The sequence below is a fragment of the Sceloporus occidentalis genome, unplaced genomic scaffold, assembly GCF_023333645.1.
Source record: "Sceloporus occidentalis isolate IW3139 unplaced genomic scaffold, rSceOcc1.0.p SCAF_1, whole genome shotgun sequence".
In the NCBI taxonomy this organism is placed as follows: Eukaryota; Metazoa; Chordata; class Lepidosauria; order Squamata; family Phrynosomatidae; genus Sceloporus; species Sceloporus occidentalis.
In genome coordinates, this window is record NW_028316981.1 from 146167333 (window position 1) to 146195297 (window position 27965).

At 42.9% G+C, this 27965-nt stretch overlaps 1 protein-coding gene across 2 annotated transcripts; it reads right to left on the reverse strand.

Moving 5' to 3' along the window:
• Window positions 1–2127: 2127 nt before the first annotated feature.
• On the reverse strand, window positions 2128–27965 carry LOC149322364 (inward rectifier potassium channel 16-like). Of its 2 annotated transcripts, none has more exons than XM_089540371.1 (2): window positions 27829–27965; window positions 2128–5245 (listed from the first exon to the last, which is right to left on the reverse strand). In XM_089540371.1, the coding sequence occupies exon 2, from the start codon at window positions 5161–5163 to the stop codon at window positions 3889–3891; it is 1275 nt and encodes a 424-aa protein (XP_089396497.1). In that variant the 5' UTR covers window positions 5164–5245; window positions 27829–27965; the 3' UTR covers window positions 2128–3888. The 2 variants fall into 2 exon arrangements, with proteins under 2 accessions (XP_089396497.1, XP_089396506.1); XM_089540380.1 differs by lacking the exon at window positions 27829–27965 and adding an exon at window positions 27274–27317.

Genomic DNA, 27965 nt, shown 5'->3' on the forward strand with positions numbered 1-27965 from the left:
TGGGCACCAAAATGTTGCATCCACAAGAGTACTACATCCCCTCAAACCATAATTCTAAAGGCATGTTAAATGCCTGTCACCATTAAGAATCAATGCCCAAATATAGATGAGCCCCAGGCATCATTTTCACGACTGCTAACCATTTCCTGGTGAGGATTCATCTTGTGCTATTGTAGGCATACCTTCAGGGTAGCCCAGGTTCTCAGTTCTATTGGCATGCTCAAAACCCCAAAGTTATAATTTTGTAAGATTTAATGTTTTTAAAGAAAATTGAAAAAGAATATTTTTTTAAATACACACACACACACACACACACATTTAAAAAAAAACCTTGGACCTCTTCTTTCTCCTCCCATTGAGCCTTGCCCCACCCAACTCCTCAGTGTTATAAAAAATGCAGCAAATGACACAGTCCATTTCTGCCCAAAGGTAGGTATTTGAGGAGCTGTGATGTCACCCCATCTTAGGGTTTCACCAGGTGCAGCCTGTACACACACACACACACACCCCCCCCAGTAAAGCCCTTGTGGAGATATATTCCATGTGATGTAATACAAATGCCATACAGATGTGGATCCTGGTGTGGTGCTAGCTCATTCACAGCCATTCGGTTCATCCAAAGATTTCAGTAACAGATCTTCCAAGCACCAAAATGTTGGTACTGGTTGCCTCCTAAGCATATTTGCCATGCTCTGCAGATTGCATATGCTTTTTGCTAATTCCTGGTTGAAAGTCTTTTCCTCCATTGGCATTTAGGAAGGAGGTAAATGCATTTTGCCCATGGGTTGGATTCAGCCCAACAGCATCCTAAGTGTGTCTGTCAATTGAGAGTCCTACAGGCCCCTTTATTGTGCTTGGAGCTTCTATCTGGTTCTCTGGGTTTCTTGTATGTTTGAGACATGGCAACATGATGTAACTATGGCCCGAGACAGACAGGCCAAAAGGGGCATGATGGCGGTGATACTAGGGTTCAGGAGCATGCAGTAACTGCACGCTCCCGAACCTTAGCGCGTGCAGGCACAGCCACGATTGTTTTGGAGCTCCTTTTGGGCCAGGGAGCCCAGGGGTATTTTGCCACTTCTCTGTGGCCTGGAAAAACACCGGATTGGGGTCACAGGGCTGCCAGTGAGGCTGCCCTGGCCCCAATCCAGCACCAAAAGGGGCGGGTGCAGGCTGCCCCTTTGGGGCAGTCTGTACCAGGCCTATGTCTTCTATTCAGCAAGCACAAGTTGGCTCCTTCTGGTCTGTGTGGAAATTTTTCCTGGCAGAATTTCCTATTGGTAGCCTCAGAAAGAGCTTGGGACCAGGCTATCTGACAGACTGCTTCTCTCTATATAGATTTATGATGATTGATCTGCCTTAAGCTATCTGACATACATCTGTGGCACAATCATTCCACTAGTTAGCAAAAATGTACTTATTCATGTGACTGTCCCCAGACAGTGGTATTTGTTATCAGCTTTCCTGAATGTTGAATTCCTTGTTGCAAACAGTAAAGATTTTTAATAAATAAAAACTAAGTATCATTCTAGCTGCTTAAGCCAGGGAAGACATGTAGACTCAAGAAACTATATAAGCAATAAAATCTAATTGCAACATAAGTTATCTAAAACTAGTATAGGGAGGATTCAACAAAGATCCATTAAATCTGCTTCTCAGTCTCCTTATGTATTCCAATGCTGTTGTCTGGGAATGGACAATAACAACTGCGGGCACCTGGCCACAACTTCATCCCCCCCCCCCCCCCAAGGCACTGATCAGTGGTGAAGCAGCACTTGTGTGCATTCTGGCTGTTTCTGAGTGCCTGGGAATGAAGGAGCAGCTTCCATCCTCAGCACAAGGCTCCTCCTCCTTCCTTGGCTGCTCAAGAATAGCCAGAATGCCCAGTGGACTCCTGTAACTGATCAGTGGCTGGAGAGACAGAGTTGTACTCAGAAACATTCCTGCTGCAAATCTAAGGCAAAAGGCATTCTTCAAAGGGGTACTGGATACCATTTTCCACAACACTCCTAGAAGTACATAGGCTTCTATAACCAACAGGAGATAGAGAAAACTGTCCAATTTGAGTACTTAATTAAAGCAATGAAGAGTAAAATAAAAGCAAATAGTGAGAAGACACTTTATATATATATTAATTTTAAATCACACCTTTACATCATCCTCTCTATGTTACAAACTTTTTTTTTCAAATATGCAAAACAAATTTTAAAGTTATTCTGCACACAGAATAATTACATTATGGAAACAGACAAAATGGAAATCCTCAACCCATAGATTTGAGCATTGTCCTTATCTGCTCACATGAAACATACAGTAATTAAATCATGAATTAACATTAGTAAAGTGCAAGCAAAGGAAGTATCATCAAATTGTGATTCCCCCCCCCCCCCCCCCATTAATGCAGGACTCAAAGTATTTTACAGTGGGACCTCGGTATCCGTGGGAGATCCATTCTGGATCCCATACACACATGGATGCCAAAAAGCACTGATGCTCAAGTCCCATTGTTCTTAGGTAAGCTTCTTCAGATAAGGTCCTCTGATGGGGAGGCAGAGGTGGGGAAGGAGGGTGTTGAGCCTACCAAGGGGCATGTGGAGAGTCTGGTGAAAAGGTGGGGCCTAGCTGGGGGCTTTGGGCTCCATTTGGAGCTGGTCAGGGCCATGCAAGGAGGAGCATTGCCACCACCACACTCCTGGAGCAGTTGAGCCATGGTGGAAAGGGTTGGATGCCCAGGCCATGCTGCCCCCGACCCCACTCAGCCAGTTGAGGAGGAGGAGGGCAGGCAGGGATTGGCAGGGACCAACCTGCATGGCTCCTCCCACCATGGGTGGCCAGGTGGCCAAGAGGAGAAAAGCCAGCCCAAGGTAGCCAAGAGATGAAGAAAGAAATGGGGTGGTGGTGGTGTGTCTTTCTGAAGAGCTGCTCTCCCACACTTTTTCTTCTCCCCCAAGTTACTGAGGAGCTCTTTGGGGGCAAACAAAAGGTGAATGCAGTCCAGTCTTGCCTCAGAGAGCTCTGGCCCTGCCATTGGAAGCCAAGAAAGTTGAAGGAGGGTGCTTTATTGTCTATCTGGAGGAGGAGGAGGAGAAGAAGGAGGCAGCCTCCAGGGTAAAGGGGACCCTGAGGACAACCTCTCTTTAGCTTTCGCCTCCTCCTCTTCTTCTTCTTGGGCTCTTCATGATGACCCTGGGCTGAGGGATGAGGCTGTGGCAGGAAGGGCTAAAACTCCCTCAGCAGGCAACAACAGGAACCATTCTTAATGGTGGCATGGTGGCAACAAGGGGCTTGCTCTCTGTGGATGTTTAAATCAGATAAGGAGGCCCCACTGTATTTGAAACTGCCAAAAGACAGAGAAAATGACTCAGATCTGAGTGTTTTTATAAAGAGAAATACATTTGCTCAAGAGAAGACTAACATGTTGAGAAGCATCAAAACCAAAATTATCAAAAGTTTCAAAAATAAGGATATAATCTCTGCAATATGCATGTATATATTAATTTGAAATTGCTAAAAAATTTCTTGGACATCACTCTTAAGCACACATTTCAACATTAATATATCTAAATGATATGATTACATGGGACACAGATTGATTAAATTCAAACAATCTTTCAAGATTCTTTTCTGTCACCAGATTACCTTTCAACTGAGCACTGCTGAGCATTTTTTTAGAATTATGTTATTGGTCTACAAAAATTTATAACTTCCAAAGAAGAGTAATTTTAAAGGAAATAAGTAACAGTTGACTTATCTATGAAACAAAAATAGTTATTAAGTGAAGTTGTGAGTTGTTTCTTGCATTTATGACCTGACGGCTAAGTGAAACTTGTGCGCTTGAAAAATGCCACCACCCTGCAAAAAGATCACAACAGCCATGACCACAGATTTCTAGATCTGGGATTCCATTGAGATTCTGCTTAACGTCACCAGAGCCCTATCATATGGTACCTCCATTGTATTGACTTGATTAGAAACTTTGGATGATTCATCTGATGTTTCCGAATGGATGATTAAAGCATCTGCACTGAATGACCGCATTCTGAGTCCTGATAATGCTGAAGATGTTCCAGGTTCCCCATCTGAGGCCTTTTCAAAAGTTGTGTATTCTTGTTCCTTCTTCTCTAGGTGCTTTGCACTACAAAAAGGAGCATAAACCTCTGTGGTTTCTTCAAACTGGAGGCAGTTAACTTTGTAGTATTTTTTCTTCATTTGCAGAACATCATTGAATCTGTGGCCCCAAAGGATTTCTCGAGGCACATATGAACTCCTTGACTGATGTGATGTCCCTGTTGAATCTCCAGTGTAAACAAATGTCACCAGGATCTCAAAGTTATCTCTAGCTAGAGCTTTCCTATCTAGTTCATACAATGGGCTATCTTGGTTGATTTCGTGTACAATGGTCACTGGAGTAGCAACAATGATCTGGTCATTTAACAGTTTTAAATCTTTGTATTCCATTGCCATTCTCCCCAGTCTGTCTTCCACATATCGCAAGAGCTGGGCTCTCACTGTACCTTCCACCATATGATTAGGACGGAAATCACCCACACGCCACATCAGACATAGCTTGCCATCTCTTAAACCTACTGTAGCATAATAGCTGAAGCGGATTGTCTGAGCTCGTTTTCGGGCAGTTGCCATTTTGGCCAAGGCAGCTCCAATGATGAATGTGTCAATGATGCAACCTAAAACTGATTGAAGGATAACTGTGAGGATTGCTGCAGAGCATTCTTCAGTGACACAACGAGATCCATAGCCAATGGTTGTCTGTGTTTCAAGAGAGAACAAGAAAGCCCCTGTGAAACTATGGACATTATCAACGCAAGGGGTCACTTCTTTATCAAGGGATAAGTCACCATGCTGGAGTGCAATCAGCCAGAAGACCAAGCCAAAGAACAACCAAGAAAGGACGTAGGACAATGAGAAAATCACAAACATGTGACGCCATTGAATATCCACTAATGTGGTGAAAATATCAGTCACATAGCTTTCCCACTCCCCAAAGATGTGTTTGAAGTATACATTGCAGCTTCCATCTTTCTGGAGAAATCGCTTTTGCATTCTTTTCAGCCCCACTGAAGTTGTTTCTTCACAACTCTGCGAGTGTCTAAGTTGATTTACTTCCATGTTTATAAGTTTATGGCTGTCACCAGGCTCAGCCATGTTTTTGAGTCTGAAGGCTGGTGATTAGTCACGTGTAAAAATATCAATAACCAACTGATTTCTCCCTCTCTTCATTTATAACCTACAAAAACACAAAAACAAACCAGAGGGTAAATATTTGAGATTTTGGATTGTATTCCATGTTAAACTGTAATAATCACAATGTAATAGTTATATAGATTTAGTGGGAGGGAGAGAAGGAGGGGAAACAAATTAGTGTATTTTCATTTTATATCTCCAATCCCTTTATATAACATCTAGAATAGATTGTAAGTGAAAAGCTGCTTTAGAGCTATTGTTTTTATATGTCTTGCTTTCCTGGTTTGACCATCAGAGGCCAGGGTGCTTACTCTGAATAGGTACAAGACATAGCCCAGTCATAACATACATGTTCTATTTGGCCTTAAATGTCTCCCATAAAGTGCTCTGCTATGAGAAGAACTAAAACCTTGACAGTCTTCTTGAACTTTCTTCAAGGAAGGTAAAAATCAAAAGGAGTTGTGCTAGTCCACTAAGGGGGGAAAACCCACTGCAAAACCCACAGTTGCTTTGCACTTGGAGATTACTAGGTGTTTAGTCACTTTAGTCATTCTTCATGAGCCATCCTCTGCCCCCCCCCCCCCAATGCTTGGAAAGATAATGGAATAGCAACAAACTCTTTCACACCATCGCACATTTGCACTTCAGTGGCTTTAGTCTAATTCCTTTCTTGCAATGAGTCCTAGAGCAAATCTGAACTTTCACTGGAAGCAAAGGTGACTAAAGATATCCTCCCCATTACAACATCTTTACTAAGGACTGAAACAACATGCAGGCATCTAACATCTCCAATTGTTTTGTTTTTTTCCTCCTGTTTGGTTTGTAACATGTTGCCTGATGAAGAAGCCCATGGAGCATTGAAAGCTTGCAACAAGTATATTGTGCATTTCTGTTGGCCAATAAAGGTCTCACTGATGGATTTTTGTTTGTAAATTGAGGCTGTCATACTTAGGTCACATCATGAAAAGGCATGACTCAGAAAACAGTAATACTGGGAAAGGTGGGAGACAGTCAAAACTGCATACCACGTAGATAGACTCAATCAAGGAGGCCACAGCCCTGAGCCTGCAGGATCCGAACATAGCAGCTGAGGATAGAGGGGCTTGGAAATGTCTCACTTACAGAGTCATCATGAGTTGTGGCATACTCAAAGGCAATTAACAACAGCAGCAAATACAATAATACCAGGGATGTAGCCAGGATTTTGGGAAGGGGGGGTCCAGACTAAGTGCCACCATTATAATGGGGCTTGGGTGTGGCGGTGCAGCAGCACGCACCATTCATTTTATCTAACGGAAGGGGGGGTCCGGACCCCAAGAACCCACCCCCCCTTGGCTACGTCCCTGATAATACCACTTATATCACCCTGATTACTCACTCTACTGCTCCATGACTGATGTATTTAAAGAAAACAAAAACAAAATAAGAAACCACAATTGCACAATGATGTTATTATGAAACATGTAACCCTCATTTCACACCCTGATTGAGAAGATGAATATACATCACACCACTTCTGCCACTTTAGCTTTTGCTATCCTTTTGCCCCACAAGCCAATGTTTGCCTAATTCTGCTTTTGTTTGTTATTCTTTGAACTTTGGCCCTATGCAGCCTGGCACTTTGGGCCAGCCTGGAGGTGGAGTTGGGACGTAGCGTCTATATGATGCACACCCTGGCTCTGCCCTCAGAGCACTGTGACGCCGCACGCTGGACCACACAGTACGTGGCATCACAGTGCTCCTCTGGTGCTGCCTCCACATGCTGCAGTGCCGAAGGAGCGCCATATAGCCGTGGTGCCGTGGCCATCACACCCTTTCCAGGGCACAAAAAGGAGTCACTTCTTGCGGCTCTTTTTTGTACCCTGGAAAGGCCAGATCAGGGCTGCAGCATATGGTTGCCATGGCCTCAGTCTGGCTGAAGAAGAGGTAAGATAGTCCAGGGGCAGTCCAGAGAATCTCAGCCATCAGCTGCATGTGAGTCCCACTGAGCCACCTGGTGCATCTTTGACATTGCAAGACACTTGCTTCTGAGGTCAGAACAAGGTGCCCAGTGCTGAGCCTCAGAATGAGCGACCCACAGTGGCATCAAACATGCCATGGCTCAATGCTATGGAATTCTAGGATGTATAATTTTCTAAAATATTTAACCTTTTCTGTCAGAAAGCTCTGGTGCCACAACAAACTACAAATCCCAGAATTCCATAGGATGGAGCCATGACAATTAAAGCAGTGACAAACGGCATTATTTCTGCAATGCAGATTCAGTCTAAGACCATCAACAGCTTTAGCATATTAAACTTTCCTTTCCACCATTTTCTTATCCTAATGGGGAATCCATCACCAATCACAAGACAGTGCTAAACAACAACTTGGGTCTGCACTACAAGTGAATTTAACCGCATGGAAGATATTGAGCAAGGTTTCCTTGAGGGCAATTGTTTCGATGCTATGTCTGTAATTTCTTCAAACACTTTTCTCACTATTTTGCACTCAGTTAACTGAGGCTTGCTCAAATCAAATGGAGAATTTCCATGATATGATCAGCAATCTCTAGAAAAATGTTCTGCTGATATGGAAGCTTTCCACACCATGTGGGCAAATTATGGCCTAGTCTACCTATGCCACAGAAGTAAAATAACTGTAACTATAAGTGAGACAAATGCATAACTATTTTTTTCTTAACATCATGCAAATAAAAAAGCAATACAACAGATAAAGGTGGCCTGGGCTACAATTAAAACTCAACCAATATTTCTCAGAACACATACCTTTAAAAAAAAAAAATCTATGGCCTAAAACCCAAATAAAGAAGACCAGTTCAATCAACTGCTCAATGAAAATCCCACTGAGCAATGGATTTATTCTAGTTGGCAATGTTCCTTCCTTTTATTTTTCAATCATGAATTGGATGTTCAAGTGGATGTTGTTCAAATGGTTCACTAATTAAATAAACATCCTGAGGCCTTGCTGTTCAACAACAGATCAACACAGAGATTAACATGTAAATCACTTCCTCTCAATGTTTGGTCACATAGCCCCACACTCCAACTGTCCCACTTTGGCAGGAAGAGTCCTAAGTAATCGTCTGACACCCCACTTTTTCAGTTGCTTTTAAAATGACCCAATTTCTCTTTCCTCCTCCCATTTTCCCCTTTTTTTCTCAGCTTACTTCAAGTGCTGCAAACCTGAGTTCAAAGTCCAAAAGTAGTTTGCACTCAGTTAACTGAGTGGGGGAGGGGAGAGAGAGACAGAAGACAGGGTGGAATATCATCCCTCCCAGTAGACTCAGGCAAAAGAAAACTGTTGCAGCCTCCCCTAATTTGTCTTTTCTAATTACTTTTGCCATCTTTACTACTCTCTGATGTTGCTTGGCCATACGTGTCCCAGTTTTCATCTGTGAAATGCTGGAGAATATGATACCTCAGCGCCGACTATGGTCTACACTAGGCCTGAAAGCAGAGGGTTGAACAGTGGGAAAATAGGGGACAAATGATCATTTATATTCCGGAAATCTGGTTTTGGGGGATTTGTGGAGAATTTTCAGCCTACAGCCTAGCAACATAAACATTGCTGCTGAAAGCCTCCAGGAATAGTAAAAGGCAATTTCCCACTGGGATCTCCTGGGAGATATCACAGGCTGGACTATTTTAAAAAAGGTGTTGGGCTCCTGTGCAGACTCCTGCCAGCATTTTGTCCATTTCTGCTCTCAATTCTGTGCACACACATATACCTTCTTGCATGTACAATCTGCAGCCATGAAAATGACAGCATAAACAATGGCCCACCCCTAAGCTGTACGTTGTGAAGCATCCATCCTGTGAATTACATTTCATTTGGGATGTGCTAAAAGAGCAAAAATCCCTCAGGCACACAAAGGATAATGTCAGCCATGCAAAGAGACTTTTCCAAAACACTTAAAAGCCTAGCATACTTTCCTTTTCTTTTTTGGGACGAGAACGAATGTGACATATGGTGTCGTATCCTCAGAATATGGCCTTCATTAAAAAACACAACATTCATGCTTCCAAAAATACTTCTTGGAACACAGTTATTGGAAATATTCGTATGACTTGCTGTAACTGTGGCTTTAAAAACCCCTTGCCGTTTTCATCCATTGCTCTCACATGAACCGACGTTTTCATAAGCTGTCTTTGAAAAACAAGCAGCAATTGGAAACTGTTGTAAGGTTTCAAGGAGCTCTGCAACAACAGGTGTGAAAAGGAAGGGAACTGCAACCAAAAGCCATTATTCTTCCATTTAAAAGCATGTTGGGAAGTGGAGTATAATGATAATTTTTGTTTGTTTGTTTTTTGTTCACTAGGTTAAAGAACAGCTCAGGCATGAGCTACAAGCAAACGTTATACAGGGGTCAGTCACTGCTCAAAAGACAAATGATCTTAGAAGAGATGAGGCTCCAGGGTAAGGCAGACTAATATGGGAAGAACATCTGAGAACAAGTATTTTTTGATGGGCTTTCAGAAAAACTGAAGGGACAAAAGGAACCTAGAAAGGATACCAAGCTACCATAAGGAACCTACTTTTTATTCAGTGGGTTAGGCCAGGGCCCAAGGGCCCCTCCACAATGGAGTTATGAAACTATGAATTCAGTGGTATGCCACCAAATGTCAGCTGCACTACATGAAAATGTACTGCATTTTAGAGATAAAACAAGGTGATGTTGCGGGAGGCTCATGGATCTTCTTTTAGTGCTACAATATGGTCCCAAGGTTGTGGCCTGTGGAGGGAGCCAGAGAGCTGAAATTGCCCTCTAGACATGGGAGCTGAACAAACCACCCCTAAAGGGTGGCCTGCAGCCACCTCTTTCAGCACCGGATTGGGGCTGTGGCAACTACATGCCATGGCCCCAATCTGGCATTTCTGTGGTGCAAAGAGGAGCCACAAAAAGTAGCTCCTCTTTGCACCACAGAAAGGGTGCCTTTGCCACTGCGGCGGCACCTTCTGGTGCTCCTTTTGGTGCTGTGTCATCTGGATGCAGCACCAAAGGAGCACCATGATGCCACCCACCATGCTGTCAGGCACACAGCATGACTGTGATGTCAGGACAGCATTGGGAAATGTGTCGTGTGGACGCCACGCATCCAGTCTGCCCTGAAGCTGGCGTATAACGCTGGTCTGTACAGCCTCTTGGTGAAATTGTCCATCTTTGGCTTAAACAGTGCATCTTAAGCTGGAGGGTCGTACAAGTGGATGCTGTTGCTTAAAAGCTTCATGTTTCTACTTTTTAATTTGTGTTGAAAGTACAACTTTGCACATTAGATTCAGAATGGAGGAAAGTGGTGCTAGGTGGCTGAGAGAGGTTTGAAGGGGGAGAAGGACATTGGTGGGGAAAAGGTTTTAAAATTGGGTTCAGAATGGAGAGAAGCAGAGGGAGCTGGTGTTACGCGGTCAAGAGACGTTCAGAGGGGGAGAAGGATGGTGAGGTGAAGAATATTTGAACATCAGATTCAGAACAGAGGGAAGCGGAAAGAAGTGGTGTTAGGTGGCCAGGGGACATCCAGAGAGTGAGCAGGACAATGAGGGAGTGAACATTTTAACAATTGGATGATATCACACGGCTGAAATTGGAAGTATAATCCAGTGTCATCCTGAACAGAATCATGCGTATTCACGTTATTGCGTGAAAGGTTACCACACGCGATCGCTGGCAGTCCAAACGCACTCCGAATGCAATCACGCATCAATCCACAGTTAAGTAAATTTGGTGAACTAGCAAAGTCACAAACCCTGTTCCTAGACAACTTTGCACTCAGTGCACTGTTGTTTGGTGTGATGTACTTGTCTCCTTTGGTCCTGGTTCCCCCCCCCCCCCAATTCGGAAGGGGAGGTTTCCCAGGAAGCCATGCTGCAATTCCGCTTCAATTTTGCTTCCGCTTCATTGCTGAGGGGGGCTGCTGCCTGCTAATTAAGAGTCATGGACTGGGAGCTATTGGATAACCATTATATTCACATATTCATGTGACAAGAGTGAATATATGTTCATTTTAACGTGAATAGAGCATATTCTTTCAACCATTCTTCCCACCCACCCCCCAACCTCTTTTGTAAATTGTGGGATTCCTTGGTTCCTCTTTCTCACTCGCCTAAATATGCTATGCTCCAGTCATCTGGAGTCTCACTGAGCATGCACAAGGGTGCCAATTTGCAATTAAGAACCCACCGATGTGATGGCTTACTTTGCATAGAATCTGGGTCGCGTTCGGGGAGGCCATTACAGTGAATTTAAGGTGTGATAAGTAATCATGTAATTGTGTGAATTTTCAAATTGACCTCGCTATCTTCTCTTTCGAAATTGAGAGCCGCCCATCCCGTTTGATAAACTCCAATTGATTCAGAACAGAGGGAAGCAGAAGGAAGTACTGTAGTGATAAGTGGCCAGAAGAGATACGGGCAAAAGTAGCAGGCCAATTGTAGACACATTACTCAAAGGGGAACAGCAAACGTGGTGTGACTCAATAGTCTTCTTGAGGTCTACTCAGCAGCCTTTCTTTACTGTGTATGGGAGGAGGTTTGAAAATTAGCTTTAGAGGGATTATCCTTCCACCTCACGTCATCCATTTCCTAACAAGATTTCCTGTCCTTTTTCCCTCCAAGAAACCAACTTGCCCCATGCTCTAGGATAAAGTCTCATCTGTTGCTGCTCCAAGAAAAAAAGAACTATAAAAGGATCCATCCTATCTCCCTATTTATAGTGAGGACAGCCTGCCAAGTAGACACATTTCTCAAAGGGAAACAGCAAATGGTATTATTCAATGGGCTTCACAGGGGCTGAACAGACTGGCCCTAAGGGATGGCCTGCAGCCACCTCTTTCATCGCCAGATCAGGGCCATAGCTACACACTGCGGCCCCAATTTGGCATTTCTGCAGCGCAAAAAGGAGCCGCAAAAAGTGGTTCCTTTTTGCACCGTGGAAAGGGTGCCTTTGCTGCCACAGTGGCACTTTCTGGCATTCCTTTTGGGGCTGTGTCATCTGGACGCAGCACCAAAGGAGTGCCATGTGATGCTGCCCACCATGTGTTCGGGTGCACGCCATGACAGCAGCATCAAGGCTGTGTCGGGCATGCATTGTTTGGATGCCATGCTCCCACTCTGCCCCAAGGCCGTTATATAACGCCGGTCTGTACATCCTGTCGGTCATGCTCAAAATGGAGGATATTTTGGAATTCCTCATGGACTCCTGGAGAAAAGGTTGAAATATAAGGCATGTCTGGGGAAAAGAGGATGTCTGACCCCTGGGGTGAATAGCAAGCAGCTTTTCAGAGCTTGAAAAGACTTGAACCAAGTCACTGAAAAACCAAAGATCCCAAATATTTTGTGAACAGCAATGACTTTTCATATCACTAAAGGCAACCCTCCCTTGAAAAAATCTTGCCAAGGAAACCCTATGGGGTTGCTAAAAGTTGGAAAGGAGTTGAAGGCACATATTAACAACAACAACAGCAATAGAAATTTGATGCCTATGCTGAGGTTGCTTTAACTGCATATTCCTCCAAGTTAGGTGGTTTGACTAGGCAGCTCTTACAGTTCTTTCCAGCTCTCTGGTTCTACCAGCATGGACACGACAGGAGTGAACCCTAGTGGGCCCAATGCAGATCCCATTGCCAGGGTATTTAATTTTGTAGCAAGCTCTGTTTGATTCCTTCTATCACTTTAATTCTGATTTATGTACAGCTGAAAAGAGTGTAATAGCAATAGGGTGTCCTCCTCATGCCTGCCATTCAGCATTTGGTGACTGCAGGTACCTGGTTTTGCCATGAAAACTGAAGCCTATACAGACCCTTGAAAGATTATACAGAAATTCCCAATCACGTTTCCTTTAAGATCCATCATGAAACCAATACTCAGTCACCATGAGCTGTGGCAAAAATGAATTTGAATTCAATCATACTTTAGTCAAGTGTCTAGTCATAAAAATATTATGAAAGCAACAACAGAAACCCATTTTCCAAAATAATGCTATTCTGGGAATAGCATTTTTAAAAAAGAACATATCCTAAGACTTTGCTTGAAACTGGGGGCTTTCCCTCTATAATCTTCCAAGCAGGCAATGAATTCCATTTAAGCTTTGGTTTAGTAGTCACATCACACTTTCCCATTACCCATCAGTGAAGTTCTGAAAAGGGATTCAGGATGCTGTTTTCTTTGTTTTTTTATTTTTAAATCCTTTCCTGGTGAAGTTGTGTAACTTCGGAAGGCTTTCTGTTTTGAGAGTAAGAAATGAAAAGTGTTGGAACATCTTGAGCTGTTTGGGAATTGGGACATCTATTAGCTAGTCTATTGTTATTTCTTTTTGAGAGAAAAAAACAACACCCTTTTATAGCCAGCAGAATCTTAAAAAGAAGCCTTTTCTCTGATTGGTTTCATAAAGACCTGAAGAAGTCAGAAAATCACACTCACATAAAGCCAGAGAGTGCAGTCCAAAGAACCCAGAGATCTGCATTTTATAGGTTCAAGGGCTTCCTATTTTGTCCCCTTCACTTGCATGTGGCTGTTCACTCATGAAAGGATTAAAAGACCAAGGACTCTTTCATACTACACAGTTAGAACCATGGTTCCACTTTGACTATTATGGCTCCATCCTACAGAATCCTGCAATTATATATATATATATATTAACCTTTATTTATGAAGCACTGTAAATTTACACAGCGCTGTACATGCAATCTTTTTAGTTAGACGGATCCCTGCCCTGTGTGAATATATATATTCATGCTATATCAGCCTCAGAGGAAGGCAAAAACAATCCCCTTCTGAACAAATCTTCTCAAGAGAACCCTGTGATTGGTTCACCTTAGGGTCACCATAAGTCTAAAATGACTTGAAGGCACATAATAACAACAAATTTAAATATAACCCTTCCTTTCTAGGTAATGCCAAGGGACCTTTCCTTAAGAGGTCTGAAATTTTACCCAGATCATTTAAGATAGCTCTCAAAAATGCCCATGGTTACTGTACTACATCTATTAATATAAAGGCAAAATGGCAACTTTAAAACACCTGATTTTACAGCTGACCTGTTGCAAAATCCATCCAGATCAGAAGGATATCAAGAAGCAAGGATTTTACAAATAAGGTGATTTGAGGGTTAGCAATTAGGTATGATTTCATTTGCTTTTTTAAAAAATATATTTTTCTTTGTTTCCTATGTTTGTTTTTACTGTATGATTTTAATTAGATGACTGCTGTAAGCTGCCTTGCAAAGATTAAATGTAATGTTTTAAATAAAGGCATTAGGATAATAGTACATTCCAAAAGAAGTTGTCTCAATTACTCCCCTCGCTGTGATAAAATCAAGGCTATAGGCTAGATTAGTTTCTGAGGGGTCCAGGTGGCCAAACACCACAGTAAGCATTCCTTGCTCATCATACACGTACCAAATTCACTCACACTACCTCTAGTCATTTAGTTATTATCTAGTCACTGTCACTTAGCCTTTGAAATATGATCTTTGAGCCACAATGGACTTTTGGTGTTGGACAAATATCCTCCTTGAGAGAAGCTTCTCTTGGGTGTTCCATATTCACAGCCTTGTTTTTATCTTGTTATTCTGCCCAAGATTTCTTATCAACCAAGTTTGTCTTCATCCATTATTTTAATTTTCTCTCCTGGTAGTACACTGGTTCCACTACAGCTTCAGAAATTACTTTGAAAATGTCATTAATTAGTGTTATAGTTACACATTTTGAAAAGTAGCTTACCCCTTTCCTTTTTCTCAAAAGTAACTAAATTAGTTAGTTTTTAAGCAGTTTTTAAAAAAATAAATAAAAATAAAGGCCACTGAACACTATAAGCTATTGGTCTCTGGCACAAAACACACTCTTCTCTGCCCACTTCACTGTCTTCTCAATCCCATAACAGTGTATAAGGTAGCAACACAAGGGCACAACGTAAGCCTACACATAAGCCTCATGAGATTCTTCCCACCATTTAGAGAGCCAGCACTTAAATCTTGTGATATTCCTCTTCCTCCGTTTAAAGAAGTTGCAGCCCCATAAATTAAAAAAGGAAATTAACAAGTTCTGGTTCTATTGTAAAATGAGCTTCTCTTGGTCAGTTACAAGTGGTTTCCAGCTGCTGTACAAACTGGCCATCTTGCAATACCATGTGCCCTTGGGATCTGCTGCGATTTGGTTCCAGGATCCCCCTGTAGACACCAAAGTCCATGGATGCTCAAGTCCTATTATATACAGTGAGATAGTAAAATGGTGTCCCTTATATGGTGAGGGAGTGAAAGGACAGGCCCAACGCCATCAGGCCTGAAGAAGAAGAGCCCTCCCCTCCCTCCCCTCCCTCCTTCCAACTGTCAACTTCTGGCCTGGGAAGGAGTGAAAGGACAGGCCCAATGCCATCGGGCCCGGCCTCGATTAAGAAAAAGAGCCCTCCCTCTGGTCCATCTGCCTTGGTCCAGGCCTCAGAGGGAGAGAAGTATACTGGACCTGATCCCCTGCCCCCCCCACCATTCCCTTCTCCTTTTGTGTCATGTCTTTTTAGATTGTAAGCCTGAGGGCAGGGAACCATCTATTATCCCCTCTGTTGTAAGCCTCCCAGATTCCCAGTGATTAGGCGGCAAATAAATAAATCCTATTATTATTATTATTATTATTATTATTATATAAAATGGCAAAATCAAGGTTTACTTTGTGGAATTAAAAATTTAGATATCTATTCAAATAATGGATGTTTGAATCTGTGGATGCAGAATCCATGGATATGGAGGGCTGACTGTATAAGAAACAATCAAGCATCCACGGCATGAATTTTTTAAAAATTTTTTTAATAAATTCCAAAAGCAAACCCTAGTTTTGCCACTTTATATAAGGGACAGCATTTTAATGTGTCATTGTATTTAATGGGACTTGAGTGTCCATGGATTTTGGCATCCACAAACCCCAGGGGATACCAAGGGCCCACTATACTTTATATCCTTGCTTTGTAGAGACCGGCATGCTTTTATCGAACAACACTAGTACCACAGTTTTCTGTAAATGAAGAAATCATAACTTGAACTGTCTACCATTTATCCAGTACAGACTATGGATGGAAACAATCTGCCATTAATAGCACTGTCACCACTCAAAAATATGGTGATTCTAACCATGTGGGCAGCCACAACCACATGGTTGTTAAAAAAAAAAGAAAGAAAAACATTTCAATACCCCTTTTTTCTTTTTTGCAATAACCCTTGCTTCAGATGCCACTGGCGCCTGCACACAACTTTGATCCTCAGACCGAGGAGTTTCACTAGATGACCCCAAATTCTGGCATTGTGTGTGTGGGAGAAAATCATGTCTCTATTCATTGTCTACACACCATTGTAAAATGTGAAAACTGCTGCCATGCCCTTGATTTAGGTAACCCTTTTCTGGTGTGTGTGTGTGTCCCAGTTTAACACAATTTTCACAGACGGTAGGAGAACTGGACCTTGTCCAACTTTATGGTGTCTTGTTTGAGATGGGGTTAGTGGTGAATGTAACTGCCCATATTATCAGACAACCAATGCTACATAATCCTTTTCATTATAATTCAAACAGTGGGTTATTTCTGCTAATTTCATTGTTGCTACATGCTGAAGGAGATGCATTCAAGGAGCATTAAACTTTGGCCTGAAGGGCAATCAAGCTTGGATGCTGCTTACAATAGCTGGAAAATTTCATGATGATTCAAGGTACATCTACACTGTAGAACCAATACAGTTTGACACCACATTTCACTGCCATGGCTCCATCCTACAGAGTACTGGGATTGTAGTTTTGTCAGGCACCAGCACTCTTTGGCAGAGAAGGCTAAAGACTTTATAAAACTGTAAATCCCAGGATTCTATAGGATAGAGCTACAGCTCTGAAAGTGGTGTCAAAGTGCATTTTTTTTAGCCTTCTCTGTCAAAGAGTGCTGGTGCCTCACAAAACTACAAATCCCAGGATTCTGTAAGATGGAGTCTTGGCAGATAAAGTGATATCAAACTGCATTATTTCTACAGTGTAGGGCTCCCCTTTTTAAAATACAGGGCTCTCCATACATCTGTGTAGGCAGCTGTGGCACTCCACTTGCTGAGACTACAGTTTTGAATAGACAGGGACAAGGGTGGCAACCACAACAGCAGGTGGGTGATCTGAAGAAGGGAGGGGGCTGAGAAAATGAAAGTTTGGGAAAGTTTATTTTTGAAAAATATGATCAAAGTAAAACTTTCTTCTTTAACATTTTTTCAAAGTAAAGCACAATACTTTAAATTTGGAAATATAAATATGCTCAGAATGGGCTGGAATTTATGTTTGGCGGGGGCAAAATACTACATGGATCACTGTCCCAATAAAGAGAGGTGCCTTACTATGTCACTATTAAAGTGTTTATTAAACATTTGAAAGGCAGACATAAATAGCACAGAGCAAGAGACTATTATGAGGACTTCAATGTCATGCAATGGTGCTGTCATCCACACTGGAACAGCTTACAGTGACATTTAATTTGTCTAAGTGAAACCAGATCCTATAATAAAAAAGAATAGGAGGTATTTGGACACTCAGGATTGACAGAAGGACAAAGGAAGCCTATAGAATACAACTGAAGTTGGTTCTTTCACAGCATAGATGCGTGGCTTTCAAAGCCACAAGGGACCATTTCTCTCACCTGACATGACCTCCTGAATAAGAAGGGACATAAAACCTTAGTTATTGAGTCTGCATTAAGATGAATAGTGGAGACTAACAGTGATCAATACTCCTCAGATCTAACTCAGAACTAGGGAGCATGCTTAGGCCTGTAGCCCAAGTTTGGTTTTTACACTCTCAAATACCCATTAAACACCTAGCAAATTCTTCATTATTAATAAGGCAATCTAGATAAGGCAAATCTCTCTGTTGAAAACTGTTGTCATTGTTAGAGCTTGGAGTTTATTGCATGCAATTTTAATGCCAACCTGGGCACAGGACGGGGGGGGGGGGGCGGAACAGGTTAAAACTTATTGTACTGCATGCAAAATTGCTGCTGCGCTGCCGCCTGACCATCACCCATCCTCCAGCAGTGCTCTGGCAGCCAATTTTGGTACTATGGAAAGCTTCCGTAGTTATCAAAATCAGCTGCCAGAGCACTGCTGGAGGACAGGTGATGGTTGGGTGGCAGCGTAGCAGCAATTGTGCATGCAGTAAAATCAGTTTTAACCCATTCCAGCCCCATCCCGTCCTGTGCCCGGGTCAATGTTAAAATTACATGAGAAAAACTCCCTTTTCCAATCAGCTAAGGGGATTTTTTAATTCAGTATTTTTAAACCCTATGTGGTAAGTAAGGTTGCCAGAACAGGACTAGCCCAGGGCCTCATATTTTGAGGCCTAGACTGGAACACCTAAGGATGAAACACACAGCCCTTGTGATATCACTGAGGACAGGTCCTGGTGATGTCATTAAATAAAATACTTTAAGCTTCAACTACAGTTACATGGCATATGCTTTTCAAATACAAAACATCACACCAAATCTAGGTAATGAGGAATGCACATCCACACCCACACACATTTTTCAAGACAGCACTCACACCCTGAGATATCTCCTGCTTCCTTGAGAACTGGAGAAACATGTCTAGGCCCTAAGATTTGGGAATGTTATGCTTAGGGTTGCCATAACCCTCCTGCCGGCAGGACATTCCCGGTTTTTCACCACTAGGGGGCGTCCCTGCATGGTTTCCTCCTTGACTCCCGGCCTGTTGCCAATCTGGTGACTTTCACACCAAAATGGGTACTTTTCAGAGCCTTTGGTGTGATTTTGGTGGTTGGTTTTAATGGTAATTTTGAGAGTTGAAATAAGTTCCAATTATTTTTATTCAATTAGGGCTACGTTTTATTGCCATATTAACATTACAGGGACTTTTCGTGGATTTTGACTGAATATTTGGTGAGATATGGGGGGGATTTGGTGAGTTTTGGTCAAACGTTTGGGGAATTATCTTTGAGGCTTGTTGGCAACAGGAGGTTGCCAGACTCAGGAAGAGGAGCTCCTCCTCTGTTTGGTCCCAGCAAGGCAGAAGGGGGGAGAGGGCCATTTCCTTTGGCACCGAGGAGAGGATGATGATGATGATGATGATGATGAGGAGGAGGAGGAGGAGGAGGTGCGTGGCCATTTTCAATATTTATTTTGCCCCTGTGTATTTTTTCTAACTTTGACTGCCAGGGCTCAGTGCTCTGGAACTAGGGTTGCCATAGGTGAGGATCTCCAAACCGGGACAAATGTAGGACAGGGTTTAAAAATGTAGGACCTTTTTAGGAAAAATTTCCTAGCCAGGATTTTTTTTTTAAAAAAAAGTCCTACATTTTAAAACCTTGTTCTCCTTCTCCTTCCCGGCTTGAGAGGAAGCCTCGGCCTGCTCCCAGGCTGTGAAGGAGTGTGGGGGCCTGTCATCGCGGCAATCGCCGCGATGGCAAGCGGCCTCCTCCCCCTCCCTGGCCTCACGGAGGTCTTGGAGGACCCTGCGGCCGGAGCTCCAACTGCGGAGCCTTCCAAGGCCCCTCTGGGGCTTGGGAGACGCTGCCTCCCAAGCCCCAGAGAGTCCTCAGAAGCGGCTCTGCAATTGCGGAACCACCTCCAGGGCCTGGCTGGGGGGGGGGGAAATCCCGGGGGCGGGGCCAAACTGGGGTGGGACCATGCAGGCCCGCCCCAAACCGGGAAAGCCCCGCCCCCAGGCGGGATATGGCAAGCCTATCTGGAACTCTGGTGTCTGTGAGGCATTTGGCCTTCTCTGTCAGAGAGCTCTGGTGCCACAATAAACTACAATTCCCAGGATTCCATAGCACTGAGCCCTGGCAGTCAAAGCAGTGTGTTTTGGACACAGATATCCTCCTCAGTCCCTAGCCTTTATATCTCTCTCACACACTGCAGGAGTAATAACCCACTTTGAGACTGCTTTAACTCAATGCTAGGGAATCCTGGGAATGCTAGTGTTTGGGAGACATTAGAGTTTATCGCATGGGGGTTAAACCGCTCCCCAGCGCGTTCTAACGGGGGCGAGCGGGGGTGCACACGGAACGCGATGGGCACCGGATGGGGCCCAAAACGCGACTTTATCGCACGGGGGGCCGCCGCTGCCGCCGCCGCACATTCCCATCGTGTCCCAATTCGGTTCCAGAGGGCGCCATTTCTGGGAACTGTTTCAAAGCGTCCCCAGAAATGGCGCCCTCTGGAACCGAATTGGGACGCGATGGGAATGCGCGGCGGCGGCGGTGGCGTCCCCCCGTGCAATAAAGTCGCGTTTTGCGCCCCATCCGGTGCCCATCGCGTTCCGTGCGCACCCCCGCTCACCCCCGTTAGAACGCGCTGGGGAGCGGTTTAACCCCCATGCGATAAACTTAATAGAGACTTCTCTGTCAGAGGCTCTGAGGCCACAATAGACTGCAATTCCCAGGATTCCCCAGCACTGAGCAGTCTCAAACTGGACCATTACCTCAGTGTGGATGCACCTGGTGAGGCATTCTGGGCACTGCAGTTCAAGTACGTTTGGAGGATTATGTGACTCCCTGCCAGAGATAGCTCTGGGGCCACAGTGTACTACAATTCCCAGCATTCTCCAGCACTAACCGAGGACAGTTAAGTCACTCTTGAACTGGATTATTTCCTCAGTGTGGATGCAGCTTTGGTGAGGAACTCTGGGCATTTCAGTCCAGCTATGTTTTAATTCTGCAGTGTATTTTGGACCAGAGACAAGGTGACCAGACATCCTCCTCCTTTTCCAGGACATGTCCTCTTCTGTCAAATTTCAAAATGTCCTCCATTTTGATCATGCCTAAGAAACATGCATTTATATTAACATTTTTAAAAAATCATCAATTTTTTTCGCGTGTCCTCCATTTATTAAAACCATGTCCTCCATTTGAAAATGTTGTCCTACATTTGTCCTACATTTGTCCCGGTTTGGAGGTCCTGACTTATGGCAACCCTAGTTATGCTGAGTGTCTGCATGCAAGACAGAGAGAGAGACAGACAGATAGACAGAGAGAATGACTCAGACAGGAACATAGCCAAGGGGGGGGTTCTTGGGGTCCGGACCCCCCCCCCCCTTTCCATTAGAAAAATGAATGGTGTGTGCTGCTGCGCTGCCGCACCCAACCCCCATTATAATGGTGGCACTTAGTCTGGACCCCCCCCCCTTCCTAAAATCCTAGCTACGTCCCTGACTCGGGCAACTTTATGGCTGACTGCTGATTCATCTCAAGTGTGCAGCATTTCCTCTACATGGATTCTTTAGATGGAGAAACAGATATTTCCTCCTATCACTAGTTGCAGATTTTCTACAGGGAGAATGAAGCGTTCCTCTCCCCCAAACATTATCATTCTATCTTATCAATCATTTAGCTTCAATTTCGACATCTCTCAGATCTGTCCAAATCAGTCTGATTGGGTTCAGGATCTGTTTGAATCTAATCACATCTCTATTTCTGAATCCATTCTAGGGTTTTGGCAGAGTTGAACTAATTCATTCTCTGAGCCAAAACATTTTGGAGAACCACCCATCCCTTGTTCTTAGTTAATTAATTCACACTTTATTCAATTTGCAATCTTAGAGATTTTGAGTGTTTCTTTCCAGATTTCTAATCCCAAGGAGCCTATGTTCCAGCTTCTGAAAAACAGAAAACTCAAATCCTCGCTCCCAGCTCTTGTTGGCAGACAATATCTCAGGCTCTAAATAAGACATGATGTAATGCAATAACACATTTAACAATAGGTAAAATGCAGCTCACCAACAATGGCAGGATCAGGTTAGATGACTTTCTGGCAACACAGCCCAAACTCCCTAATATTTTTAATTAACAGAATGGCTGGTTTTTTGTTTTTTGTCACTTCGCACAACAATGCTTACTTACTGACAGTGAGTGGGAATAGATGCAGAGAAGCATTGGTTTCATAACAGGATTGTATAACCCAAGTTAGAAAATGCAAACACTGTATATTATTTATATATAATATGCATATAATATGCCCACCACACAGCTGTTTGGAGCAGAAACACAAGTAGTCACTGCAAGAAAATGTCTCTTTAGTAAGAGTGCTCCAATTCAGTATTCCAACAGAAGACTTGTAATGCCTCTTTGGTTTAACAGTGTTAGAAGAGGGTGTGTGAAAAAAATTCTACACTGTAAAAAACTGCATTCACATGTTGCAAGTCTGCTAAATATTTCCAAAATTTAACTTTAGCCCAAGCAGAGAGGTGGACATGGTTTCAGAAATGATTTTCAGAAAGAATATATATAATGAAGGAATCATGATCAGAACAGAACAGTAACTTTGGTGTGTTTGGCACTGTGTTGGCCACAACCAAGAAGGATGTGTCCAATTCAATCTGACCTAGGGTGAGAGGTTTACAGTTGATGCTTTTTAAAAAAAGTTTGCAGGATCCTACTGAATCAGGATCCCATGCAATTTGACGGTGTGCTGAGGACTGACAATGCTCACAATCTACTTGAAATGTTGAATGTGAAGATGCAGCCACCCCTTCATTGCACTCTGAAAAACATTGATAGCAAAACTCAGAGTACCAATCATCTATTTGGCTAGAATATGCTTTTACAAAATAGCAAGTGGATCACAGTTGTTCTAAATTCTAAAATGAAGGACTTTCTATCAAATATGCCATGGCTGGCTCCCTGAGATTTGTCTCCCATGAATTCAGTAGGAAGTTACTGAAAAAACCTGAATATAATTTACTTCAACCTCAGATATGGAGAATAAATGTGTATTAACTGAATTTTCAAATTAGTTTACTCAGTTCCTGGTCTAGTATACTATTAATCAAAGCATGCACATATCTTTTAGTTCCCATTGAGAGAAAACCATGGGCATCGGTGTCTTTTCTTATTCTCTTTGAACTATATGCTTTAAACAAATGCACACCATTAAAAGTGCATCTTTTTGAAAAAGAGGTACTTTAGATAACAGGGAAAATGCATATATTTGGAAAATGTGGACAAGCACACCTTATTCAGTGGAGAGAGATGGATAAATATGCTTGCTTGCTTGCTTGCTTGCTTGCTTGCTTGCTTGCTTGCTTGCTTGCTTGCTTATTTATTTATTTATTTATTTATTTATTTTATAGGCCAACTTTTTCCGGTTGTGAGACTTAAGGTGGCTCACAGAAGGAAATCAGTTAATATCTACCAATGCAATTGTAAAAACAAATAAAAATGACATAATTAAAACAATGTTGGACTATGATTCTGGAGACCAAGGGTCAAATCCCAACTTGGCCATGGAAACCCACTGGATGACCTTGGGCAAGTCACACTTTGTCAGCCTCAGAGGATGGCAATGGCAAACCTCTTCTGAAGAAACGTGCCAAGAAAACCCCTTAATATATTCACCTTAGGGTCATCAAAAGTTGAAAATAACTTGAAGATACACAACAACAAGAACAACAACACTCATGATAATAAACATGCATGGTAACCCTGACATATGGTTTATGGCAGTGATGGTGAACCTTTTAGAGACCGAGTGCCCAAACTCAGTGGCATTCTCACATCAGGTGTTACCTGATGCCAAAACTACTGGGGAGGGGCAGGACTTCTGGGGGAACCTCCAGCGGTGGGACATCTCCTGGCATTTCCAGGGTGGGAGGGGTGGAAGAACAGAGCATTCCTTTTCTTCTCCCCTCCTACCCTGGAAAGGCTTTCTCCTGGCATTTTCAGGGTGGGAGGGGTGTCCCTCGCTGCTCCTGGCCTCTGCCATGGTGGAGGCAACAGCGGACATGCCCTTAGAGAAGGCTCTGGATGCCTTTTCTGGCATGTGTGCCACAGGTTCGCCACTATAGGTGCATGGTGATAAAATAGTTCAAAGCAAATATGACAGGGCAAAAACGAAACAGTCTCAATGCCATTATTCAATAATTGAACAAAGGGGAAATCTATTGCTGGCGTCAGATGGAAATAATTTATCAACACGGTTTCCACTTGTGGAGGTCCTTAATAATTAAAAATCATGTTCTGTTGTATGCCATCAAGATATGCTTGGAAAAGCCTTTATATATGTTGCTCATGCAGGTTCTAAGCCTCTTTGCAACCCAATATACTGAAGACCACCTTCCCATGGGACAGTCAATGATTTTATGATGTCTGGAGGAGAAGAGAGCATCTGAGATAGCTGAAGGGAAGAGTGAAAAAGGAAAGACAGATTTAACTGTGTGTTAATACAGGGATGCAGTGGCTCAAGTAGTTAAGATGCTGACCCTGTTGATTGCAAGATCAGCAGGTTGGCAGTTCAAGGCCCGGGTACTGCATGATGGGGTGAGCTTCCATCACTAGACCTAGCAACCTAGCAGTTCCAAAGCATGCAAATGCAAGTAGATAAATAGGTACCACTCCGGTGCGAAGGTAAACAGCATTCTAGGCAATCATTCTGGCCACATGATCACAGAATAGTCTCTGACAAAGCTGGCTCTTCGCCTTAGTAATGGAGATGAGCATTGCCCCCTATGGTCGGACACAACTTGACAACCTTGTTAATGGGAAATACCTTTACCTTTTAATACACCCAATGTCCAACTGCTATTGTTTTCCCAATAGTTATATAATTGTATGCACATGCATGTGTGTGCATGTGTGTGTGTGAGAGAGGGGCAGCATGGTGTAGTAGTTTGAGTATTTGATTAGGACTCCAAAAACACTGCTCAGACATTGATTTGTAATTTGGAATGATGTTCAGCCATGAGAACCCACTGGGTTACTTTGAGCAAGTCACATGCTCTCAGCCTTAGAGGAAGGGAAGAGCAATTATGAATAAATCTTGCCAAAAAATGCTAGGAGAGGTTCACTATAGGTCAGAGTCATCTTGAAAGCCCATAACAACAACAATCTTTGTGTGTAGGTGTGTTGGTGTGCGCTTTAACTCATCCTTATCTGTGTCTTGAGCTGTAATTCCTGATAGACTGTCAAAGCAAAGCAAGATTCAAACCTAGGCATTGACCCTCATGAATAAGGGGTTCTTGTGGGGGATTAATGTTACATAGCCACATTGCATTATTTTTCCCCTTTAAAGATTGGGGGGGGGGGAGTCATTAAAATGTATACATTGTGGTTATACCAAAAAAAGGGCTAAATACACCACACTAGGTTTTGAAACTGGCCTCTTCATCAAGTAAAGACAGGAAAAAATCATGCAGAGGAAAGAAAACTGATGATTATAAGAGATAAAGATCTGCATCTATTCTGAGGCTTCATCCACACTGCAGAAATAATCCAGTTTGGCACTGATTTAACTGTCATTGCTCAGTGCTGTGGAATTCTAGGAATTGTAGTTTTATGAGATATTTAGGCTTCTCTGCCATAGAGCTGTGGTGCCACAATAAATTACAATTCCCAGAATCCCATAGCATTGAGCCATGACAGTTAAAGTGGTGGCAAATTGCTTTAATTCTGCAGTGCATATGCATCATTAGGTGTTTGCTTAAAATGCTTAAAATAAATTTTATATAATTTTTGTAATTCCAGAAACCTTTTTCTTTCTTTTTTTCAATGAGCATATGATTGTGATATTTGGATCAGGTTATTCCTGGGCAAAACATCATAGAATTTCTCTGAGATATATAAAAGAATGGAATCAAAAGATGGAATTAATGTGGATCCTATTTTCCGTGTCTTTTTACTAAAATGCCAATAGTCATAAGATGCATGTTTTGGAAATTCCAGCAGCACTAAGTTCCCATTAGAATTTTTTCCTTCCTTCCAGTTGCCTATTTTTCACTGTCAAAATTGTACACATGGAGCCACAACTGAGAAATCTAAGTTTGTAGCTGCAGACTATGTGCACATGAATCTGCAGATGCTGTAAGCAGGGTGGAGAAAAGAGGTGAAGGAGGAAAAAACAGAGCAGAAAACACTTAGGGATACTGTCCTTAATACCTTTCCCTAATACATTTTAATACTTATTTTAGGAAACAGCAAGAATAGCATGAAAGAGAAAAGAACTCATGAGGTATGCTGATTATGCAAGCTACCCACAATATTTACTGGAACCAGCTGTGGAAAAATTAGCCAACAGGGATGTACTTGGAGCCTGGGAGCTACAGTGTTCATCAAACCAAGAGACACAGTGTCACGTAACTAAAGGAGAGATGAATCAGTTGCAAGGTGGGGAGAGAGAGCTGAGGGATCTGGATTGAGAGAGTGAAATGAGTATCTCAGATCAAATGGCAGCCTGAGGTCAAAATCCAGGGAAGGGAACCAGGTTAAGTGGGTATGATAGGAGAGATGCATCAGGATAAGTGAAAGACCAGCTGCTGAAAGTCTTGGAGATTCCAGAAGGAGAGTAGAAACAGAGGAGAGAGAAAGACAGTCAAGCAGAACAGTTGTTTTATTGAATGACAAGGAATCTATTGTTGTGCTTGTTATTGTGTGCAGGTTAATACAGGGATGGGAAGGGGCAAGGCTTCAAACATAATGGCAGGTGGGCAGATAAAGGTGAGGAGTCAGGAAAGTAACTTTGGTCAAGAAGTTCCCCCCACCAGCTCTGCAGAGGAGCAGAAATTCAAAGGTTTAAGCCCCTTGCTCCACATTCAAGAGCTCCAGGGCAAGTGACCTCCTTGCAACCACTTGCTATTCTTGTAACTTCTTCCTCTTCCAACAGACCTTGTCTTTATCAAACTTTCACTCGCATAACCTTTTCTACTACATCTTTCTCTCCTTCCATTGCTCCTCTTATATGTTGCTTATATGTAGGAGCCCTGGTGGCGCAGTGGTTAAATGCCTGTACTGCAGCCACTCACTCACAAACCAAAAGGTTGCAAGTTCAATACCAGCAAAAGAGCTCAAGTTTGACTCAGGCTTGCATCCTTCCAAGGTGGCTAAAATGAGTACCCAGATTGTTGGGGGCAATTAGCTTACACTTTGTATACCGCTTAGGGAGTGCTTAAGTGCACTGATAAGCAATATAGAAATGTACTTGCTATTGCCATTGCTATTGCTTCTCCCTTGCTGCCTTCCTTTCCCAGTTCCCAATTCCTCCCTCTTTCTTTCCCCTCATTTTCAACCCTGTGATTTCAAAGAAGAAGTCCATATTTTGTCTCTCTACAGATCAAGCTCTTACCAATGTTGGCTTTCTCTTCTGAAGCACCAAAGCCTGAGAAATTGGGTCTCTGTTGTAGCTTGTCTTTCAGCCCAAGTACAAACCTCCAGCTGCTCAGAAAAAGCATGCTGTTCCTGATCCCCGCCAGGTTGCCTTGCTTTGTAGTGAAGCATTCTATTAGCATTCTGGGCATCTGATCATTATCATGTATAAACAAGACTTATCATCCTTTATATGGGGGGTGGGGGGTGGGATCTTCACTTACTTGGGATCGCTCATGACTTCTGCAGCATCAGTTTTAGAAATGAAACTCATTTTGCCATAGAGGTTATCAGCCTGGACAGAGTGGCCATCATTTATATCAATCAATCAATCAATCAATCAATCCTAATTTTTTAATATTTATTGTCAACGTCCAGTTACTGAATTAAACAGGGAAGATTAACCCATACAGCCCATTTGCCTAGTTTCATCAACACAAAAGCACCAGAATTCTGCTATCATCCAGCTACAAAGCCAGTCTTTTAAAGGCAGTCTATGATATGTCTTCAGCTCCCGGGTCCCCAATCCACTCACCAGTTTGTTCGCCAAGAGGGCAGCTACCACCAGCAGCACCAGGATTGCTTGCTAGCTAGAACCATAGCAGTTACTGATTTGGAACAAAACTGTGCTCTTCTTAATTTTCTCAGCTATATCCCCACCCCAATCCAGAA